The sequence below is a fragment of the Vanessa atalanta genome, chromosome 2 (assembly GCF_905147765.1).
Source record: "Vanessa atalanta chromosome 2, ilVanAtal1.2, whole genome shotgun sequence".
Classification (NCBI taxonomy): domain Eukaryota; kingdom Metazoa; phylum Arthropoda; class Insecta; order Lepidoptera; family Nymphalidae; genus Vanessa; species Vanessa atalanta.
Window position 1 is genome coordinate 11,972,177 of NC_061872.1, and position 23,505 is coordinate 11,995,681.

At 32.7% G+C, this 23,505-nt stretch overlaps 1 protein-coding gene across 1 annotated transcript in view; it reads right to left on the minus strand.

Moving 5' to 3' along the window:
• Nucleotides 1–3,443: 3,443 nt before the first annotated feature.
• LOC125073362 (arrestin homolog) overlaps nt 3,444–23,505 on the minus strand; it is a 52,190-nt gene continuing 32,128 nt past the window's right edge. Inside the window, exons 6-10 of the mRNA XM_047684168.1 lie at nt 19,473–19,534; nt 14,971–15,034; nt 8,116–8,224; nt 4,310–4,451; nt 3,444–4,133 (exon numbers count right to left, since the gene is read on the minus strand). Of these exons, the coding sequence (XP_047540124.1) occupies nt 3,586–4,133; nt 4,310–4,451; nt 8,116–8,224; nt 14,971–15,034; nt 19,473–19,534 (925 nt within the window). The 3' untranslated portion in view covers nt 3,444–3,585. The remainder of the gene's footprint in view (nt 4,134–4,309; nt 4,452–8,115; nt 8,225–14,970; nt 15,035–19,472; nt 19,535–23,505) is intronic.

Genomic DNA, 23,505 nt, shown 5'->3' on the forward strand with positions numbered 1-23,505 from the left:
TTACAATAAAGTATCAAAAAACCCTTCTGACTATAAATCAATTAAAAGTCAAGATTTTTGTAGAACTACGTATACTATAAAGTCGGTTCTACGCTGTTATAATATACATACATACATATGTTTATGAATATGTACCTATATATACAAAAAAAATTAGTTACCGATAGGCTTCAAAAAGGCTTTTATAAAAACTTTTGAACTGTCATGTTACACGACTTATTAAAATGCAAAGTATGCAAAGAACCGTAAAAGAAACTCATCACTTACCTTTTTCCATGTACGTAGTTAACACGGTGAACAAACCTACATTATATTATCTCGGGCGAACTTCCGTCACCTTGGATTACCCAAGGTGGTGGAGAGCTCGAATCTCTTTTCAAACGGAGAGTCGACTTTATCTAAATTTATAAGATTTTTTTGAATAATTTTGGCAAAGGTGCGTCGGCACCGTTAATTTTATTAAGAAGTTATTGCGTCTGCATTGTTTTATTTCAACATTAATGGCGAGCGAGTTGTAAGGACTATGATTAATGGCACAAGATGCCTTCCAAGTTTTATGATTGAAATGGCTTTCTTAATACCTCTGACTTTTATATTCATGAACAAAAGTGATTAATTATATTAGAAAGATAACGGGTAAGAGATGATTAAAGTTCCATGTAAAGAATCAAACACTTGTTTTTATGGACTTTTTTCCACGATTTGACCTTGGCAATGAAACGATTGCATACAGGTTAATAAAAAAAAAAATATTGTAATTTACAATTATATATATTTTATGAAATGGTTAAGTGAAATGGCAAATTGACCACCTGATGGTAAGTGGTCAACACTGCCCATAGACATTTAATCATTCGCCTTAAGAAATTTAATCATTCCTTACAACTCCAATACGCCACCAACCTTTGTAACTAAGTTATTATACCCCGTGCCTGTGTATGTCTTCAAACCGGAACACAACAATATAAGTGTTGCTGCTTGGCGGTAGAATATATAATGTGGGTGTGGGTAGTGGGTGTTACCTACCCAGACAGGCTTGCACTAAGATCTAGCACCAAGTAAAGGTGAGGGGATGATACATACTCGGACAGGCTTGCACTAAGCCCTAGCACCAAGTAAAGTTAATTGTATCGGTAAGTTTTATTCACCGGTACTTATCATGTGCGAGGTGATGTATTTCTGAACCGATGGTAAAGTTTGACAATCAATAAGAAATTTTAACGACTATTAAATAAGTTAAGACTTAATAAATTAAGACTTTGACTTTGATTTGTTAAAACAATAATAGATGTTTGAAATGATTAGTTATTTTTAAAATAATTTATGATAGACGGCTTATGAAATGTTTTCTGAATAAAAAATAATATCTTGGTCTTGACATTCTGTTTCTGAAACAGATTAACTAGATTCAAATCCTGGATCCGAAAAGATCAGCCTGTAACAAGTATTTGGTTTTTCTTATATCTGTGTATAATAAATTATCTTAATTAGTATTATTTGGAGGAGAGGAATAATATAATCGGGAGAGAGAGAACCTGTGTTTCTGTACATATTTGTATGCAACTATATCTAAAAGTTTAAGTATCGTTTGAGTTACTTTTAATATTTCATGCCAGACTAATATTGTTGTCCGACGTGACTAGTTGATTTCGCACGAAATAAATGTCTATCTTCATTAAAAACTATTGAAATTAATTTAATTTTTTGAATTACCAAGCGATTTTAGTATTGAAATCCACATTCAAAGTGAATTGTGTGTGTTTCGTTCACTTAATCGAGCGACTAATAAATGTTAATTTTTATCATAATAAAATATACAAAACCAGATTTTATGGAAATAATAAAATCTTTTATTATTTATTTAATAAAATGTTGTATGATATCGATTTACGTTTAAATAATCGTTCATTCGACTGTAATAACTATTTGGACTGTATACTGACTATGTCGGCGAATGATATTAAATACATACACTTAGTTAATTTGTTAACATAATAAAAAAAACACATTTCGAAAAGTTTATTTACAATTTATATACAAATTCGGTAAATAATGTTGATTTAATAACATATATTTAAACAGTAGCTTATGTATTAAATGTGCATACTCTACGACTTTAATTGAAAATGTTGCCTTAAAAATATTAATAATATAACAAATAATGTATATAGAGCACAGTGTTGCAAGTTAAAAAAAAAAACATTTAAATGGCAATGAAGAAATAAATTACGACTAAATTAAAATAGTTCTTTATCACTTTTGCTTCTGAATACAATGGAATTTTTATCGAAATGAATTTAATTAAAAAGTTGTAACACGTTGGACATTCAATTTAGTTCAATTATTGTGTTTGTAAAATCTTGCAAATATTAAAAAAGACACTAATAGATACTAATACGTTACACATAATTGTGTGATTCCATTTTTAAAATCAATGTGAAAATCTGCCTTAATTTAGTCAATCACTACTATAATTTAATAAGCGTATAAACTATTCAGGCTTTGCCTTTTTATCAGCATCTGTACATAATAACTATTAAATAAGTATTCTTAAAACTAAAAAAAGTATTAAAATCTAATGACTAGCTTTATATATGTCATAATACAAGGAGCGTGTGAGGTATAAATGTATGTGTGCAGTGGAGTTACCAGCAGAATAGATTTCGGCTTAGGCCAGATTAGAAACTATTAAAAAAATGATTCCGGAAAATGAGACGAATTTCTAGAAAATGTCTCGTGGAAAGCGATCTTCAAGACATCACGCTTTTGATTGGAGGATTATTCAGTCACGATATTCATTAACATAATCGTAAATTACAAAAACGAATCTAGGCCAGTGCCTAGATTGAAAATGTCACGCACTGAAAATTGTAGGGGAGTTGAAAACTTTGAAATATGTGTTAGTCTACCATTGTGTGAGTGTATGACATTTGAAATAATATGACTAGAAAGAGAGATGCAAGATGAACACACTGCGCTGTCCCGATATAAATGGAATAAGGACGAGCGAATAAATAATCTAGTAATGACAATTGGTAGAGAATATATTTTTCATTTATAAATGTTTTTTATAATATTTGGTACATCTTTAATATACGATTTTACTTAGTCAGATCTCTTTAAAATTGACAAATTGTGATTTTCTCAAACGACGACTACATTTTTCTTTAATTATTCAATTCAGTTCATGTTTTGATAACTACTAATTTCGTTTAGTTATATATTTACATGCAAGAACACCGAAATATATTTATCTAGATATTATCTGTGGTTAGCAAAAATATATAGTCACTAGTTAGAATACATTTTATATACGAAACTATCTTTGGAACATTGAATTTCTTTGGCTTAACAAGTAAGTACTGTTTATTAAATGGATCGCGTGTAAAGTAATATAAATTTAATCTTAATTTTGTAACATTACGACTGTCGTCTTACGGTGCAGCAAACAGCTCGTTTCAAATTCTCAGTGAAACCAATTTTTTGATTTTGGACCTCCGTTTTACAGTTTTTGGTGTTGTTCACATCATTTGACTTTTCAGTCTTATCGCCTCCCTTTCCTTTTACAGCAATTTCCTCGTCGGATCACGTATCGGAACCTGGGTACTTTACTATCAGATCTAATTCTTCTTGGTTCGGTTTCGCAGTTCGAACCTCAGTTTGCCCTTCGAATTTCTTTGGCCTTTCACACATTTTGTTCTCTATATTAACCAGGACATCGGCAACACATCTGTGGTCTTCTGGAGACTTCACCTCAGCCTCGTCACCGAATGTCGTTGCTTGGTTTTCATTGACACCGTTGTTGTTCTGCTTATCTTTTTCCGTTTCGGCTTTACTATCTTCTTCTTCGCTATTTTCTTTTCCTTCAAGAATCATTTTATGAGTTGCTTCTTCTGTAACACTGTCTGTTGGTGCTTCGTTTATGCAGGAATGTGTGAGCGTGAAAGGCAATTTCACTGAAACTTCACCGCCCATAGCACTGAGGGTGAGTTTTACTTTGACATAATAAGAAACGTATATAGCGAAAACGTTGCGATCTTCAGGCGAATCAGAGTTGCACAGAACCGTTGAAGCCAAACTTGCACCCGATTTCGAGTATGAATCTTCCAATGCTATCCAATTTTTGGTCACCCCTGTAAAAATGAATTAGCCTTAATATTTATTTTTTGACAACATTTTGAGGTTATTGCTACTAAATAGTATAAAGTAACGACGCATGAAGTTATGCTCGTACGACATTATCTAAGACTAAAGCAAGTACACAAATAAGATAGATATAACTATACGATAAGCTTATGTTTCAAATTACCTTTGTGTGGAATAAGGGTATACGTGTCGGTGAATGTTTGTCCGGGTAGGACAGGCGTTCCGGTCCCACGTACTAATGCAACCACGTTCTTGAATTTCCCGTTGGAAAACATACACACGTCGACATGCTGGACCACTAGTGCCTAAAACAAGGTTTATATAAGAATCATTGATATCAATTGTACTTTCTAGTATAATCGTGAAAGTTGTTGATTTTTTATAAATAGATAATAAAATATCTTTATTAAAATTTAGTTAGCTATAAGTTTCAATTGTTATCTAATATCTATACATATAATAAAATTGAAGTGTCTGTTTTTAATATTAAAATATACCGCTTTTTACTAAATGCATATGTAAGGTACATATACCAAAATAACATCGTTTTTCAATTTTTATCAGGAACGGCTGGACCGAATTTGACGGGACTTTCACAGGCAGATAGCTGATGTAATGCGGAGTATCTTAGGCTACAACAATAACTTTTTGTTAAATTAAAACGCGCTGGAAGTCGCGGGCACAGCTAGTCATGGAATTAAATAAGTAAAAATAATTAAAGATACTAGTAATCTGTCAGTGTTTGGGTTGACATGACTTATTAGCTGTTAGTCCGCGCAATTTATCTGAATTATAAGTTGGGTGTTGTACACTACATAGTATAAAACAAACTCGCTTTCCGCTGTCTGTCTGTCTTGATTTTTTACAAGATAGAGAGATTCAAGAGAAAGGTTTATATGTATAATACATGCATAATATAGTAGGCAAACACTAATAATATTAGTGGTTTCTAATGTGAAGTCGTAAATAAATAAATGGTTTGCGCTTACATTGCAAACGCTGACTGAACCCTACGGGAAAGATCTAAGTAAAGTACTACAGTATTGTACATCTTAAAAAGATTTACAAAAAAGTCTGCGATGGTATGTGTCTATCTCTTAGCACTTTATCAGTAACACGGAATAACCATTTTTTATCCTTTAGGAGAAATAATGGCTTATTTACGAAGCGATTTTAACCAATACAGTATTCATCCTTATTCAATTAAATTCAAATATATTATGTATTTAATATAGCCCTATTATATATATATTAATATGGCCCTTTACAGAGAGTAATTTGAACGAATATTTTCTAAGATATTACAGATATAAAATTCAGGGACATAGCGGTTTGTATTGTCTAATGACACAAAGCTGCGAACGTTGTATATAAAGACATTCTGTAGTATATTTAGTATCAGCATTGCGTCCGTGTGAAGTCGGGGCGGGACGCTAGTAAAGTATACAATAATATTTGTGTTTGCAAGGAAAGCTTAGGTTAAGCCCTACGTACCAAGCTAAGCTACTATTGCTAAAACTAAGCGATCATCACTTTAATCATCGGGATTAAAATTAAAACTTGGATTATGAAATTCATTACATATTGTACGTCTTAACGTCTGTGATCGCTCAATATTCATGATTAATTGACGTGAGAACATTGTTATCAAGCATTATGAGTATATTAATATTGTAATTAATATCAGATGAGTTATAAAGTAACAGCCTTTAAATGTCCCATCGCTAGACTAAGACGTCCTCTTCCTCTTTGAGGAGAAGGTTTGGAGCCTACTCCACCACGCTGCTTCAATGCGGACGGTGGATACACAGGTGGCAGAATTTCATTGATATTAGACACATGCAGGTTCCCTCACGATGTTTTCCTTCACCGACAAGAACGTAACGAATTATAAACACAAATTAAGCACATGACAATTCAGTGGTGCTTGCCTGAGTTTGATTACAATCATCGGTTAAAATGCACGCGTTCCAACAACTGGGCCATCTCGGCTTTTATATTAATTAATATTTATGATAAAATTATTACGGAAATGTTGAGTATAAACTTAAATGATAAGATAAATACTAACTGAACTACTACCATGAATGGCTCTAATGGCTTAAAGGGCCTCTTCGAATTCTGAAAGGCGTTATCGGTACAATCTTGACCCTTTAAGATGTTGTAATATAATAGGACAAGTTTTACGCTTAAATTAAGAGGAAAATATCAAAGTAAGTAAATGTCTTAAAAATATATGGAATATACTTTTAAGAATACATGAGATGAATCAATTTTTGATTAGTTATTTAAATTTCAATTTAAAATCATATTATATTTTATGTTATATACTTCGTACTTATAGCTTATTTGTTGTGTTTACTATTTAAATGGTCTATTTAAAAAAAAACCACATATTTGTTCATGGAATAGCTGGTGTGGTGACACTTTAACACTTTTTTGACTCCCTGACTGACACTTTAGTGTCAGTCAGTGAGTCAAAAATATATTAATTAATTTTTCTAGATTTTTCAATTTCATTTTTTTTTTACTTTATTTAAAAATGTTAAGATCCTTTGTTCGTATTCCGTACGACTGGTTGAATGAATAATTTAAAGTAATAATTTTTAATCCGATCAAGCGGCGAGTTCTATATGAAAATCCCAACAATTATTTCGCGGTGTAGTAAGCTTTCAAGGGATTAAATTCAACCTGCATTCGTTTTCAAGGACTTTAATTATTTTCAATAGTCGTATCTCTGAATTACTTTTTAATGTTTTTGGTAATGTTCTGCGTACTATTTTCGCTCAATAATTGTTATATATTTAGTTAGACAGCCGTAATATAGAATTAAATAATATTATATTTTAAAAACCCGGCTTCGTTGGGGTAAAATAAATAAAAGTAAACAAATACGGTTTATACTTTACACTATACATATATTTTCATAAACGTTGACCTATAATTTATTATAGATAAGTTCTTATCGATTCTACCGCACCCCTGCACGAAATTATTATTTGGCGCGCACTTTCTGAACGCACCCGTAAACGTCAAACATGGTCGCCTGTTGAACTGTCATGTTATTGAATTTTATGGATTTATCATAGAAATATCTCGATTATACAAATTTTGCGGGTATGTGTTGTCAGCTAAAAAATCATTATTTTTTAACGATCTATAAATGTGGATAGGTTTAAATCGGTTCTATTCGGCCTGCACGAAATAGTACCCAGTACAAGGACCTTACATTGTTTTGACATAAACTAAAGTAAAACTTTGTGAGTGCCTTTTTTTTTGCGATGATTTTTTTTTTTAATTATTATTCTAGATATTAATATAAAAAAGAGGTGAAATTTATTTGTTTTTATGTAGGGGTAGGTAATCTCCGCAACTATCCACGGATCCAAATTAAAAATGTTGACGAACGTAGTGTTTATGAGTTAATCTTGATGTAGTTATAATACACGGATTCAATTCCAAATATGTTGATGTACGTGATGTTTACATGTTAATCATTATGTAGTTATATATATAATATTATTTTTTGTGTACATATAGTATGTATATGTTATTTAAAATTTATCATGCCCCTGCCGACATACTTTATAATCGGCCCTCCCAATCCCCAATGATTTCCCGGAAAAAATTGCTGCTGCGATGAGGCGGCTGTTGCATATATTTTGGAATTTACTTTACCTTTATTTAGTAAGATTTACATAAACATTATAAAGATTACAATTTATATTTTCTATTCTAGTCAAAGTGTAAAATATCCTTAATAATAATACAATTTAATATTTTATGAATGAATGCAATCATTTACTAACTTTTCTTAATTATATTTGTGCGTTTTCATTGGTTTTTTATTTTTTAAAGCATACATACATACATTGTATAGCAATTTGTTTATAATACGTGTGTAACAAGTCTAAAAAATTAAAAATAAAACGTTTTAATTTTATTTTTTATATAGATTTATAAACGTACCTTTATTCTTCTAACGGTTTTGGATGAATGATTCGATATGACCACGCTTACAGCTATGGACTCGCCGTGTGAATACGTCGCTTTGTCTAGCCAGGCCTCCAACTCCACTCTGTTGACAAATAAGATGAAACTTTGTATAGTCATGGCTGATATTTGCATAACTTCTCTGACTAAGATTAAGAGGCTGATTTGACAATTGGTGGCGCATTGGTCATGCAAGGAATGGTGAATATTTCTTACAGCGCCAATGTCCAACAGCGTTGGTGACCAATAACCTTCACGTGGAAAATATGTCGATTTGTTGTTTGAAGGAACGCAATGATATTATATATGTATATTTGTAAATTAATTTGGATTGTTCAACAGTGAACGGGTCTAGTATTAAAAGTTTTAGGTTCGTTGACCCGTTGTTCTGCGGTCGTACGCAATCCTATACAACGTTGAACGCTTAGTTGGACCGAGAAATACGCACATAAGTAATGCCTGAAAAAATAAGCATTATTTTCTTTTCATCAAATACATCTTTAGAAAAATATATTGCGTGGACATTTAAAATAGACGTTCGTTTTCTTAGAATTTACATTAAACGAATGGGAATGCAACTTATAATGTAATAATTTACTACAGGAGTCGTTGAAATTTGTCAAAAAAACCGATTTTTTCCGACTACACGAAATTTGTTTTAAATGCTTGGATGACATTATCACTTCACTGGATTTTCATTATTAAAGAATAATATCGAAGCTGTGTAGTTTCTCAAAGGTATTGTTCACCCAAAAACCTTTGGCAGAGGGGCGTAACACCTTAGTTCCCAAGGTCGGTTGCGCAGTCACGTTGCAAGGAATAGTTACTATATTTGACAATGGTAAAAGACCACATACTACTACTACAGTATTTCTAGTATTTCTATTGGAAAACAATTACTAGAATAATTATTATGTACTTAAAAATATTGAATATACAAATCGTAATTTAAAAAGCAACTGTAAATATGATCACTCCATGGATAGTGGTAAAAATCCCTGTTGAATCGCAATTTCAAGGCCAAAGATTAACCAACCCACTTCACATCAGTGGAGGCAATTGTGACTCGGGGATATATTATTATGTTTTTAAAGTTTATGAACTCCAAAGTGTTGTCAACAACAAAATGAGAACATATACTTGCTTCATATTTCTACATAGTATAAAACAAATCGCTTTCCGCTATCGCTATATACGCTACGAATTTTAATGCGATTCACCAATAAACAGAATGAGAAGGTCAATCTGTATAAAAAACACCTTGATAAAAAAAAAACAGAGTAACTACTGAGTTTCTTGCCGGTTCTTCTCGGTGGAATCAGCATTTCGAACCGGTGGTAGCTTCACTTAATACAGTTCGTTAAATGACGTTTCGAAAGTGCAGTTTTTTTATTTGATTCATATTATAGTAGAGATGACCCGATAATGTCAACTTTTATTACCGAAAAAGACTTTTCTTTGTTCTTCAAGATAGTCCTTTATTGTTCTCAGAGCTACGGTAGCTAGTACTAGAATTATGAATATTCCAAATTTTTAATAAAAGTCTTCTATACTAAGCTGTAATTTATTAAGAAGTTTGAGAAGCGACCTTATTTCATTCGAGCGACACCGGAAGAATAGCGTAATTTATTCCATTATTGCTTCCCTTGTCCTTAAATAAACACATCTAAATTATAATTCGTTTTGTATAAGGTACGCTTAGCAACAAAACCAAATTAAAGGAGACGTGTTCCCCTAAAAACAATACGCGCCTCGCTAAAAGCATTCTGTAATCGAATATACATTTTCATTTTAATAAATATCACGAATACAATGCGACTGAAATGACCGAATTAAAGTTGACACGTCGTATTGTAACAATCATAGTTCATTCAACACGTTCGTTCACAAAGGAGAAAATTAGTGATTCATGTTCGTGGTATCGGTCAAATTAAAACTATTAACTGTGCATCGATTCCAATTGAATTCATCGTTTGAATTAAGTCTACTTTATGGATTGAATGTGATTTTTTTATGTCTCAATTAAATCCAGTTATAAACGTTTTGCTTTCAATAATGACATTGATAAGTTAGTCGTTGTAATTTACTTTCTTCTTCTGTACAGAATAGCGTTTACGTGGGGTTCAGTGGACTAACGCCCTAACGGTGTCTCACGTGAGAACGTACCTCATGACAGCTTGTGAAGAATGATGGAGATGCTATTCGGACCGCGTGCGGTCACAAAATATCGAATAGAATCGAACTTTAATATTAAAAAAAAATAGCTGAAATGTTCGAAACTTAAATATTGTGTGCGTTCGTTCCATGTTTAATAGAAACACAACAGAGTTTTTAAATTTATACTGTCTTTTCTATAACCCATCTAAGTATAAAACTCGAGACTATTATGTTTACAAGTAAATATTTAAAGTAGTGACTATAACTATAGTGAAATACTCATTACATTTATTGTAGTCTACGGTACTTCGCCTGTAATATGTCATGTATCGATAATTTTAAATAGAAATCTCAAGTAATTTATAGAAAATCTAATGGAGTATATCAAAAATCAAATCCATATTTATAACGTATTAACAAGCCCACGCTTCTTGGCGAACAGCTATGACGCACTATGTCCTTGTGGTTTCAATATACATGATCCTCCAGTGTGATGTTTCATTAATCCCTCTGATTAGAATAAATTTTATGAGTTCTAAGGTTTGATTTACGCGTAACTAATGACGTAATCATGACAAACAAATATTGTCAATATAATTGGGCTAAAATTTTTCAGTCTAATATTGAATCGTTTAAAGCTTAGAGGCAACAATAGATATTAGTTATTCTTGGTAGGTTAAGGTAAGGCAGGTTGGCTTTTAGTCCCATCCTAAGTTGTGTAAAATGTTGACTTTATTTACGGAAGTTACTTCATCCTACATATTACATGAATGTTAGCAAATGTGATACAACAATTTCAACTAAAATTTACAAAAAATACCGCACTGATACCGTAAGGGTTCGTTTATACGTTATGCTCTCTCTCCGTCACCCCTTCTATCCCTTTGCGGAGCGTGTGGCAATTAATATATTATTAAATTAAACTTACTATGAACATAAATTCTTTGAGTAACCATATGTTTTAATGCTGCACAACTGGCGGGCGACCCGGGACGGTCACATTTTTAATTTCATTGCAATGTATGCGATATGTCAATAATCAGCATCACGCCACGGCTATGAATGTTAATAAATAATTCACTTTAAATATTATAATTTTAATAAATATTGTACTTTTGTTATTCGTAACTTGAAATGAAATGGTTCATACAGTATAATTTCAACTTACTCGGAGCTAAGACTTTTATTATAAATAAAGTTTATGATGGATTACATTAACAACCTGGAGTTGTTTCGTAAGTTTTAAGTAATCTGGGGGCGCCACTAAACTTGGGAACTGAGATGTTATGTCCCTCATGCCTGTAGTTACACTGGCTCACTTACCTTTCAAACTGGAACACAACAATACCAGAATATCTGATGAGTGGGTGGTACCTACCAAGATGGGGTTGCACAAAGCCCTACCACCAAGTTTTCTTATTCTACTAACACAACGTTCTAGCAGTGCGATGCAAGAATTAACCTCGTATTTCACACGTTAAATGTTGACAACCGACTCACGGTTGTATCCCATTTTGATACCTTGAATCCTATAAATTTTATAATAATTGTAGGCAATGCTGCATACCACATTCCGACATCTCACGCTCGTATTGTACAGTGAGTTTCGAGATTCTTCTTACAGAAAAACTCTACAGTTGTGTTTCATTATTAGTATATATATAGTATATATAGAACATATATTAGTATATATATAGTAGAATCACGATGAATTTTTATAAATGAATATAAATGTATGATTTTGATTTTTTATTTTATAAATTGCATGAGCAATTAGCTCATGTTATAAGTTATTCATTTTCGTTTGGCGTGAATAAACCACAGATAATAAGAACATGTCAAAGACAATTTGACATTACAAACTTGAATAGAATTGCATTGAAGTTTTTGAGAATTGTCGAATGAATAATCTAATAGAATTATATTATAGGGCTTAACAAAGTTATTCCAGCGAGTTCAGATATTTTATCCTTTTGATAATATCTTTTATTTCACGAACGAATTGTTCAATGAAAGATAATCATTTAAAATGCTTGAGGCGTTTCTGGAACGTGTTCATTGTAATTTAAAACAACCAATTAAGTGTTTCTTGTTGCGATTTAAGTTTTCATTAATTCGATTGAGGCAATTGATAGAATTTTATTAGGGATTTTAATACAAATATAGAGCAACAATGTTTGTATTTGAGAAATTACTAATGTATACACACGTATTTAAAACCCCAATTATACTTAAACTTATTTTATTAGTGGGGACTAAAATGGCGGCGGGGACAGGATTGAGCTTGACTTTTTAAAAAGTAGGCGGGCAAAAGCCGTTGCTATAGATACTTTTTTCAGTACGATGAAAGAATATTCGTTACGAGTTTCGATTACGCGTTGTAAGCTCTTGCTAGACAAATGTATTAGAGACTTTAGAGGGAATATTGGTGTCGCATGACTTTGAGAAAATTAGTCATCAATTTCGATTACATATGTGTGTATTATTAAACAATGAAACATACAAAACAATTATGTGTGCACACAACATATATATTCGTTTATTGTATACTACATGAAAACCCGGCATCGCTCGGGTGAAATGAATGAAACTAAACAAATACGGTTTATCGCTTACTTTTCATATATATTTTTTATAAATGTTGTGATTATCAAACATCTATATTTTCTTTTAAGGTGGTAAAAACTAACAATAAACATTCTTTACGCAGCTTTCTGAATGCACCCGTAAACGTCAAACGTAGCCGCCAGTTGAATTGTCAATGTCAATGAATTTCATGGATTTATTATAGAAATATATCGATTTTGCAGATATATGTCGTCGACTTAAATTCTTTTTTATTAAATCTATAACTGTGGATAGGTTTCTATCGTAAACCTGCACGAAATAATTAATATAGATATGTTTTTGTCACTGTTTATCTACACCCTTATATACACACACAATGACATATCTTGATATATTATATTCTCTATCTATTATTATTAATTTTATATATATGTATTATTTTGATTTAAACACGTATTAGACGGAATTCTGCCTCATTGGAGCAACGTGTGTTTATGTAACATTCTGTTTCATTATTTAATATTTTATTACTTATTTTTAGACTTTACTTATTCAATAGACTTTTTTTAATTCATTTCCTGAAACAAAAACAATTAAATTTGTTTTTTTTTTCAATTAAGCTCGAATGAACACTTTTGATTTCGCTTTATACTAAACTGAATTAAATTTTAATGCTACATTTTTTTACTCGGAACATTTCGAATTACGGTGCTGTTTAGTTAGTTTGCTTGGCATCTCACTCGTGAAATGTTGAAACCCGAGTAACGCTGATAAGTTTTTTTATTCATGTTTCTTTTAAGTATTATTTAAGTTAAAACACTTTTTGAATTTTTACAGTCGTGATTTCCAGTGAGTTTCCTGTTTTGTGAATATATTTTTTAATTTAGATTTTCTGTAAATCGTTTGTTATTTTTTCAATATACTACCCGCAACTTTTGTCTAGTATGATATTTTCAAAAAAAAACTCTTTTTTTTACTTATCCGCTGGTGGTCACACTAGCTAATCATGACATAGTATAAAACAAACTCTATTACCGCTGCCTGTCCCTATGTATGCTAAGATCTTAAAAATTACTCAACGGATTTTGATGCGGTTTTTTTAATAGACAGATTTATTGCAGAGGACTTTTTATATGTATAATACATGCACAATAAAGTAGAGAAACACTGATAATTTTAGAGACAATCTAACCGAAAACCACCGGTTCGGAAAAGAAAACACCCTGACCTGAGAAGAATCGGCGAATGAAACGCAGCGGGTCTTTTTTTGTCTATTTTACATGACAATATATCGCTAGTGCGATCCTTTAAATTATGAGGAAACAATATTTGACAGCTAGTTGGTCTGGTGAAGCGTCGTATCGATGGTTGGCGGGAATGTTGAACGCCGCCATTATTGTGGAGAAGTTCACTGCAAGCGCTGTGTTATTGAAATATCTTAAGGAGAGAATAAACAAATGGTGTATACTAATAGAGGTGGAGTTCTGACTTTATACATGCATTACTTTATATACATTAACAGCCTGAAAATTTCCCACTGCTGGGCTAAGGCCTCCACTCACTTTGAGGAGGTATGAAGCATATTCCACCACGCTGCTCCATTGTGGGTTGGTGGAATAAACATGTGGCATAATTTCGTTGAAATTAGACACATGCAGGTTTCCTCACGATGTTTTTCTTCACCGACGAGCACGAGACGAATTATAAACACAAATTAAGCACATGAAAATTCAGTAGTGCCTGCCGGGGTTTGACCCGAAATCATCGGTTAAGATCACGCGTTCTAATCACTGGGCCTACTCGGCCCTATATATATATTTTATTTAAAAAGTCTATTCCGAAGAGTGATTACGGAGTTTTTTTTCTAAAAGTACAATGTGGATTAAGATTAATCCATCAAGGCATGTTTAAAATGTTTTCACCCATTACCACCAATCTATACTGAAGCAGCGTGGTGGAAGCTCAACACAATCCATTTATACAGTAGAAAATGTATAAGCTGATACAGATTAACTAGAAAAGTAAAGTAATTTAAATATATTCACGGTAGACATTGTTTACTTCTATATTCCGTTTAAAATATTAAATTATAAAATAATTTCTCACCTTCCATCAGACAACAGAAACGGCTTCTCGACGGTCGCTCGGGGTGGCGCGGGTTCAACGTTCTCTGTGAATATATGAAAATATTAACAATAAATAATAAAAATTTTCACATCCCATTTGGCAAATTAAAGCGCTTTTCCGCTGTTTTATAAAACATTAACGCTGACTTCCTGCTGTGCATTTCGCTATTAAATTATAATTAATTTATGAGCTCATATGTGATCCTTATCTAATAACAAAGTTATGATATATGAGGTTGATTAATAGTGGTTCACAATTACGACAGCCTATCTATCTATATATATGGGGAGTTTTGATAGTCCAGTGGCTAGAAGTCGTGAATCCTAACGGATGGTCTGAGCTTAAAACCGGGCAATCAACATAATGTGCTATGTGTCCGTGAATCCGCATTGAAGTAGTATTGTAGAGTAGCCTCAAAGCCTGGTACTATGCATTCTTTTTCCCCCACCATAAGCAGTTAGGTTAGGTTAGGTTACTTCGTGGCCCGGGCACCTCCAAAAGTTTTGGAAACAGTGACATTTACTGGCTTATTTATAAACAAATGTATACATTTTATTATATAATGATTTCAACTCCAACACCGCGTCTGTCTGTACGTATTTTCAAGATAAGTGCCACTTGACATTTTCCGTGGCGTGCGCTGTTTAGATCGATAAAATGGTATGTAGATTCAGTGTTCGTCACACTGAGCGCCCATCTAAGCGCCGCCAGGTTTATTTTGAAAAACTTTTAAGGTGATGTTTAATGCTAATGGCCCAGCCATTAGACGGATGATTTTTTAAAGCCACTTAACTTACAAGGTAACTTTGGGAGTAATCTTCGACATTTAATTTTCTATTAGAGACGTTGTACAAATACATATTTTATTCTGTATAATGACGATATTATGTAAGAAGAAAAACGAAACTCACGGCAGAACACGAGCGTAATGTCAGAAGGTGATATGCGATATTGACTATAATTATTATATATACACGTATTAAAACAGCATATCACCGTAAGTCGGTTATCGACGTTTCACGAGATAATTATTTCAGAATCGCGCTGATACAAATTAGTGACAGTTGAAAAAGCCCTTATTATTAATGATTTGATTGGATACAACTTTTAAGACGTGGTAAATCTATCTTGGTGGTAGGGCTTTGTGCAAGCCTCACTCATCAAATATTCTACCGTCAAATAACAGTACTCTACATTGTTGTATTCCGGTTAGAATTGTGAGTGAACCAGTGTAATCACAGGCACACATAACATCTTACTTCCCAAGGTTGGTGGCGCATAGGGGATGGATTTGTCTATGGGCGGTGGTGACCACTTACCATCAGGTGGCCCATATGCTCGTCCGCCAGCAAATGCCATAAAAAAAATACTATATGACAGAAGGGAGGGTTGATCTAAGTGGACGTCCTCATCATCAGACATTATATGTGGGCAAAATGTGTATACGGGTAAATTATAACAAATCCGTAGTCACTGATTTACTTATTCACTTTTAAACACAATAATAATAACGAGTCGAAAGACAGTTTCTAGACGTGTTGTCAGTACAGCGGCTAGCACTGAAGTGTAGTGTCGCCGACTCGCACCGATCTAGACTCCGTCGATCTAACTAACAATGCTTGCGGCTCGTTATCAAATCAACTTCCGTATTGTTGACATCTCCGTACATATATAAATTAAAATTAATGTATGAATGTCTATGCTCTATGAGTTATTAGTACATTAGTATTGTGATTCTCATGCTTCTGTGATTTACAACAAAATAAGTAATTTTTTGACTCATATAAAAAGGTTATACTTATTTTCATATTACAATGTTGGTACATAATGTTACATTTTGTACATAAAGTTTCTATTGTGTCGGTTCAAAACATAAACGAAAATGAAAATATGAACAGCGAAAAATTCCGAACAAATTCAATTCAACTTTTGATTATATTTCGGACGTTGATATTTCATACTTAAAATAACAACGAAATCAAATAACGTCACTGAATAAAATTTTTATTGAAATTCATTCTTTGACCGTGGAATTTCATTTAAAACTATAGTAGTACCTTACCTTTAGTATATCTAGACTGGTTTATGTCTTTATTTTATTTTTTTTATGTTAAAAGTAGGCGAACGAGCAAAGGACTACCTGATGGCAAGCGGTCACCACCGCCCGCAGACATTGGCATATTATTGGAAATATTTATATTTACTATCCCCTAAATCTCCGATGTGTTAAGAACTAATATGTTCCTTGAGAACTAATATGTTATGTACCTAGTAGCTGTAGTTACACCGTTTCACTCGCCGCTCAAACTGGAACCCAAGAATACTGAGTACTGTATTTTGGCGGTAGAATATCTGATCAGCGGGTGGTACCTACCCATACGGGCTTGCATTAAGCCCTTATTAGTTAAATTTCATTTAGCACGACGAGTTCCATTAGAATATTTAAATTAAGAAGAAATATAATATTGTATGTATTTTGTGCGCTATTGAAGAATACAATAAATAGACCGTATTGTGTGAAAATGAATCAATTTTTATATATTTTTTTTTATATATATAATTAATTTATGTATGTAGTCGTTCAATGGAAAACCTAGCTAATTTACTAAACGGTGCCGTTCAACCAGCTGCCTGAATGACCTCCGACAATTTACCTTTCGTTCATAAAACAGGGACATTTGCTTTGAACTTTCCTTTTTTATAATTTGGTAGAAAATACTGGCTTCCTTAACTCTAGTAAGTTTTTGCAGCCTGTCTTACCCCTAAAATGTTTTTAAGAAGGTGCTGCGCATCCCTTAGTGCTGAAGGTCACCGAGTTACAAAATTTGTTGATAAACAACTTTATTTTCGGGAGCGTTTATCTTATCATTAATTTTATATGGTCGATCAAACGAATTCGAATTATGTCGCATCGATTATAACTTATTCGCTCAAAATAGACTACTATAAAAGCGGTTTTAAAACACGCTCAAACTTTAAATTCGATGTACCTTTAATATTGCTATATTTATCAAATGTCACCTGATGGTTAGTGGTTACATCGCCAATTACCAACCTTGGGAACTAAGATATTATGTCCCTTGTGCCTGTAGTTACACTGGCTCACTCGCCCTTCGTAACACAAAACCACCAAGTGATATGAAATTACCTTTAATATTAATTAATCTAATTAATATTAAAGCAAAGGATCATTATATACAACTTCTCCAAACGCGCTGCATCTTCTCGTATAAGTTTTATGTATATTGGTTTAGCATTTTTTCAGTTAGATCTACAAAAAAAAACCCTCCGCATTTACTAGTATATTTGTTTTAAGCAGATAAAGCTAACGTTTATTATTACGATAATGTCCTTAAAATTATCAGTATTATTGAAACAATTGAAGTGAAACGTGATATGGGTAAGGAGTCCGGAGAATAGGACATGTTGTGACTTCACTGTACATTAAACATGGCAGCTTCCATGAATATTATATACCAACTCATATTGTAATAACACGTCGATGTGATTTAGAGATGAGAGAGATATATATGTAGATATCATAATAAATAAATATAAATAAACTTTGGACAACATCACATACATTACTCTGATCCCAATTTAAGTAGCTAAAGCACTTGTGTTATGGAAAATCAGAAGTAACGACGGTACCACATACACCCAGACCCAAGACAACATAGAAAACATGAACCTTTTTCTGCATCGACTCGGCGGGGAATCGAACCCTGGACCTCGGAGCAGCGCACCCATGAAAACCGGTGTACACACTACTCGACCACGGAGGTCGTCAAAATGTATGTAAATGTAATAATGTATCGTTTATATATTTAAACGGTTTACGCGGTTTGATTTGATTTAAACCAAATCAGTGGGAGGTCTTTTTGCAAGCCTGTCTGGGTAAGTACCACCCACTCATATATTGTTACCAGCAATATTAGTAATGTTGAGTTCCAGTTTGAAGGTCGCATGAGCCAATGAACTATAGATTCAAGGGTCACAACGTCTTAGTTCACAAGGTTGGTGGCATATCAGCAATGTTGGTTAATATTTGTTACAGCCCCAATGTCTATGGACGACCACTTATCACCAGCTGGTAACATTATAAAGGTAATCATTTTGCTGATGGTCGATTAAAACTTTGCAACACACTCAAAATTTACATATTTGGCAATAAATTATGCGCATAGGGAACAGCCTGCGCCAAAGTCTTAGAGACGTGATTTTCTAGACTGAAAATATCTTGTCTTAAGAAATCTGAGACCTTGAGGTCAGTTGTCTGATGACGTATACAAATCATACGTCATAATTTCAATTTTTTATTTGGCAAATATAAATTGAATATAGCATATAATTCGTTCGGAAATAAAACCGAATCAAAACATTTGTTAACCTGTTTAGAAGGTTTACTTGCAGTTGTAAAAATATGAAAAGCAATATGGATGGTAAATTAAAAAGGAAATTTTAAAAGAAAGAACACTTACCAATTTCCTCGTTTTTCGCTCGACATTTTTCATCCGTGTCCAATTTAGCTTTATTTTTCAGCCTGTAATTAAAAAGAAATCCATACAATTCTGCGACTTTTCTTTCACGAGAGATTTGAAAATACAGACTATTCCCAGTTTTTTTTTTTTTTTTATTACAAAACCTAGTGTTTTTGAAAAAAACTTTTTCTCATAACTAGTTTCGTGAATTACAATTGAGGAAAATAAAATATCGCTTATTTAATAAAATTTTTTCAAAACGAATTAATAATTATAAATACTTTTTTTTTATTTAAAGGCAATCTTGTAAGCGAGTACTTGATGGTAATCGGTCTCATTGATCTTATATATAAGCAATGTATGAAATATTAACCATTCCTTACATCTTTCATGAGCTGACGTGACCCAGTGGCTAAAACGCTAGAATATTAAACGAATATTACGAGTTTCAGCCTGAGGAAGGAATGCTGAATTTCCTGCTTTCATGCTTAGTAATGTTATGCTAATCTCAGAAGCTCCTAAAGGTACCACCTTTCTGTTTATACTAAATCTCTTCAAAGTATAAAACAGTCGCTCCCTACCGTCTGAACCCTTAGATCTTTTAAACTATGCCTTGGGTATAAATGCGGTTTCATCATTTAATACATTGTTTCAAGAGGTTTATACTCGTATATTATAGTAGGGAAAAGCCAAAATTTTCACCTTTCCCAGTTGGAAAAAGTTATATAGAAACTCTTATTGTACCAGTGTAAAACCGGGACGGGTAACTAGTTAATAAAACATTAGTAAGTTAGCTAACGACATGACGTGTTATAAAGTTGAAAAAAAAAAAAACATTCACACTCCGAGGTTCTATGACTGTTGCATAAAATTTGAAATATAAAATGATGCCGAGATGGCCCAGTGGTTAGAACGCGTGCATCTTAACCGATGATTGCGGGTTGAAACCCAGACAAGCACCACTGAATTTTTAATATGTTTTTTTAATATGAATGTTTATAATTCATCTCGTGGTCGGCGGTGAAGGAAAACATCGTGAGGAAACCTGCATGTGTTTTTAATGTCAACGAAATTCTGCCAAATGTTTATTCAACAACCCGCATTGGAGCAGCATGGTGGAATAAGTTCAAAACCTTCCTCTCAAAGGGCGAGGAGGTCTTAGCCCAGCTTTGCCAATTTTACAGGCTGTTAATGTTAATTTCAACCTCCATATAGGCCTTATAAATTATATGGACAGTTTCTATGCCTCTAAGCCTAGTTACTGACAGTATATCTACAGTTAAGAAAAACATAAAACAAGTTAAATAATCTACAAACTTAACATTCTTGTATTTACAGCTTGTCTCTCTTTGTGTGTCGTATTGGTTTTAGAATTAAGAGTAATACTTTGTAACAGTAATGCATCACGAAAATAATATTCACTTTTTAATTTATTAGAAAACATTGTGTTATTCCAACATCTTTAACTTTATCATTGGCCGAGATCTTGAATAAATCTGATTTTAATCATGGATTCGTGCAAAAAGTTGCGTTTTGAATGTCGAAGAAGTTGTTATCGGAACTTCTTGTAAAATTAAAGTGGATATACCTAACTGCTTAAGTGGAATCAAGAACTGTTTGTAGTGCTTAATAAAGCCGAGCAATTGGCAATTGACGCAAAAATCTTATCGGTTTGGTTGAAAAAAAAAACGAAGAGACATTATAATAAATAATGTATCATGAGAACATCACTCCTGATAGATTTCAGTAAGGTGGGTATTCTTTTGAAAGAAGCAAACGCGGGTGCATTTTTTATAGACCTGATGGTAATTGATCATCAGCTCCTAGACATTGGTACTGTGAGTTATATTAACCATCTCCTTACATCGCAATGCGCCGCTGTCTTTGAAACTTTTTCCTGTAGACGCACTGACTCCACCAGTCATCATTCGGTATTGCTGTATGTTTAACTATCTCTTGAATAGACTTGTTTTGTAATTTTGGGGAAACAGAGGGAGTTCAATAGTGTTTGGATATCCAGGGTAACTACAAAGTTAAAGTCCAATACGTATATAATATATATTATATATAAAGATGTCTGACGACGGCGACGAACATGGGAAAGATCGTTCAGCTGCAAGTCATCTTACCGATTCTCCGTCATACATAATATATAATTTTATAGGAATTTTAGCTGCAAGTTGAAGCCACAGATGCGATATTGAATTCCAATAAACAGTAAACGATATTATATATGATATTCATAGTTTATCCGAGATATTTATAACTATGATATTATTCGTTGAATGAGATATTATTTTTTTAAAACGTCTATCGAATATTATATCAAAATGTATGATTTTAAGGAGTTATAAACGACATAAATAATATCTAAACTATTTTTAATTTTGTTTATTTTTTTTTTTAAAGTCGAGATCGCGTAACACGAGAATGTTGCCCTTGCTAAAATAAATTTACGATTTCCACGTTGAGATCTTTAATTTTATTCAGAGCATGCATTCACAGTTGTAAACTATTATTTTATTGCTTTTATTACTCTTAACGTTAAACTAAAATAAAGTATAGAAATTATAGAAATTATATTTAAACGTTTGTAATTTCATTTTCTTTGCATTTAATATTCAGTATATAATGCTGCGACCCACGGTGGCAGAATTGTATTGTGTAACGCAAGTGAAATCAAGCAGAGCAGTTATTCTTAAAATAAGTATTAAAAGATGTTGATATTACAATACCCAAAAGTGGAAAGATACATTGAATTTATGTTTGTGCTATTTGCCGTATTTGTCAAATGAAGCAAATATAAGGTATGTATTGTTGTGTTAAAACTAACGCAAAATACGCGAGCGCGCTACAAGTACGCCGTGTTTCTGTTATAACGGACCGCAATGGTCGGAATCGGTCAGAATGACTATATCATTATCGATATATATCGATATATCTACGGTAATCATTATCGCTATCATTACTAATTTTATGACATATTTATACGTCGGAAATAAAATGTTAAATTTAAAAAAAAAACAGTCAAATCATCTGTAATCTTTTGTTTTATTTTTTTTTGTTGGGATTTATTTTAATATCGCTTGATTTTTTGATGAGTTTATTTATTTAGGGTTAGTTATTAGCGTTAAATTATTTTGAAATTAAAAGTTTCTTTGTTAAAGGGTTGCTTTTTTTTTACCCATAATAATGCTTAGGGAACCTATACGCGACCACACATATCAAAAGATTGCCTCTTTTTATAGAAAGAAATTCAAACGACCTGAAATCGGCGCCAACCGTCCTGATCCTGATATATATGTATAATGTATTTATATTATACAAGTTGATTTGCTGCTTTACTCGTGTTTTAGGGATTAAAGTAAGTAAAAAGTAAAAGAGTAACTACTTAGTTCCTTGCCGGTTCTTCTCGGTAGAATTTGCATTCTGATTAGTTTGTTATTGCGATTCAAAAGTACTTGTAAAAGCCTACTTGAATAAAGTATATTTTGATTTTGATTTTTTTTTGAGGGGTTTTTCGTCGGTGTTAGGCTTTCCTTCCTTGGAGTTCAAGCTTGCTTCATACTAAATTTAATTCAATTTGATTCAGTGGCATATCCGCGAAAGAGCAACAGACTGAAAGACTTACTTTTGCATCAACAATATTAGTATATATTTTATAGTAGGTTAGTTGAAAAACTTTCCATCTTAAAGTAAAGATTGAACGATCGAATTTAGTTAGTTTAGTTTAGTTTATTTATGCTGATACATTAATTTATATATACACACGCCGCGCAATGCCGCGAAGCAAGAGTTAAACTAACAACATTAACCGACTTTAATTACTATTACCTATTCCGGTATGACAAATGCGTCCGAGGAATGCTATTTGAATGCTACCATCTCTATAAAATATATTACACCTGCGGGAACCAATTAGTTGACTATAAAAATACTATAAAATCCACAACAGCGTGATTCTTAAGACATTTTCTGTCTCACACAACCACTCTGTGGAACCAGCTTTCGCCGGCGTTTTTTCCGAACCGAT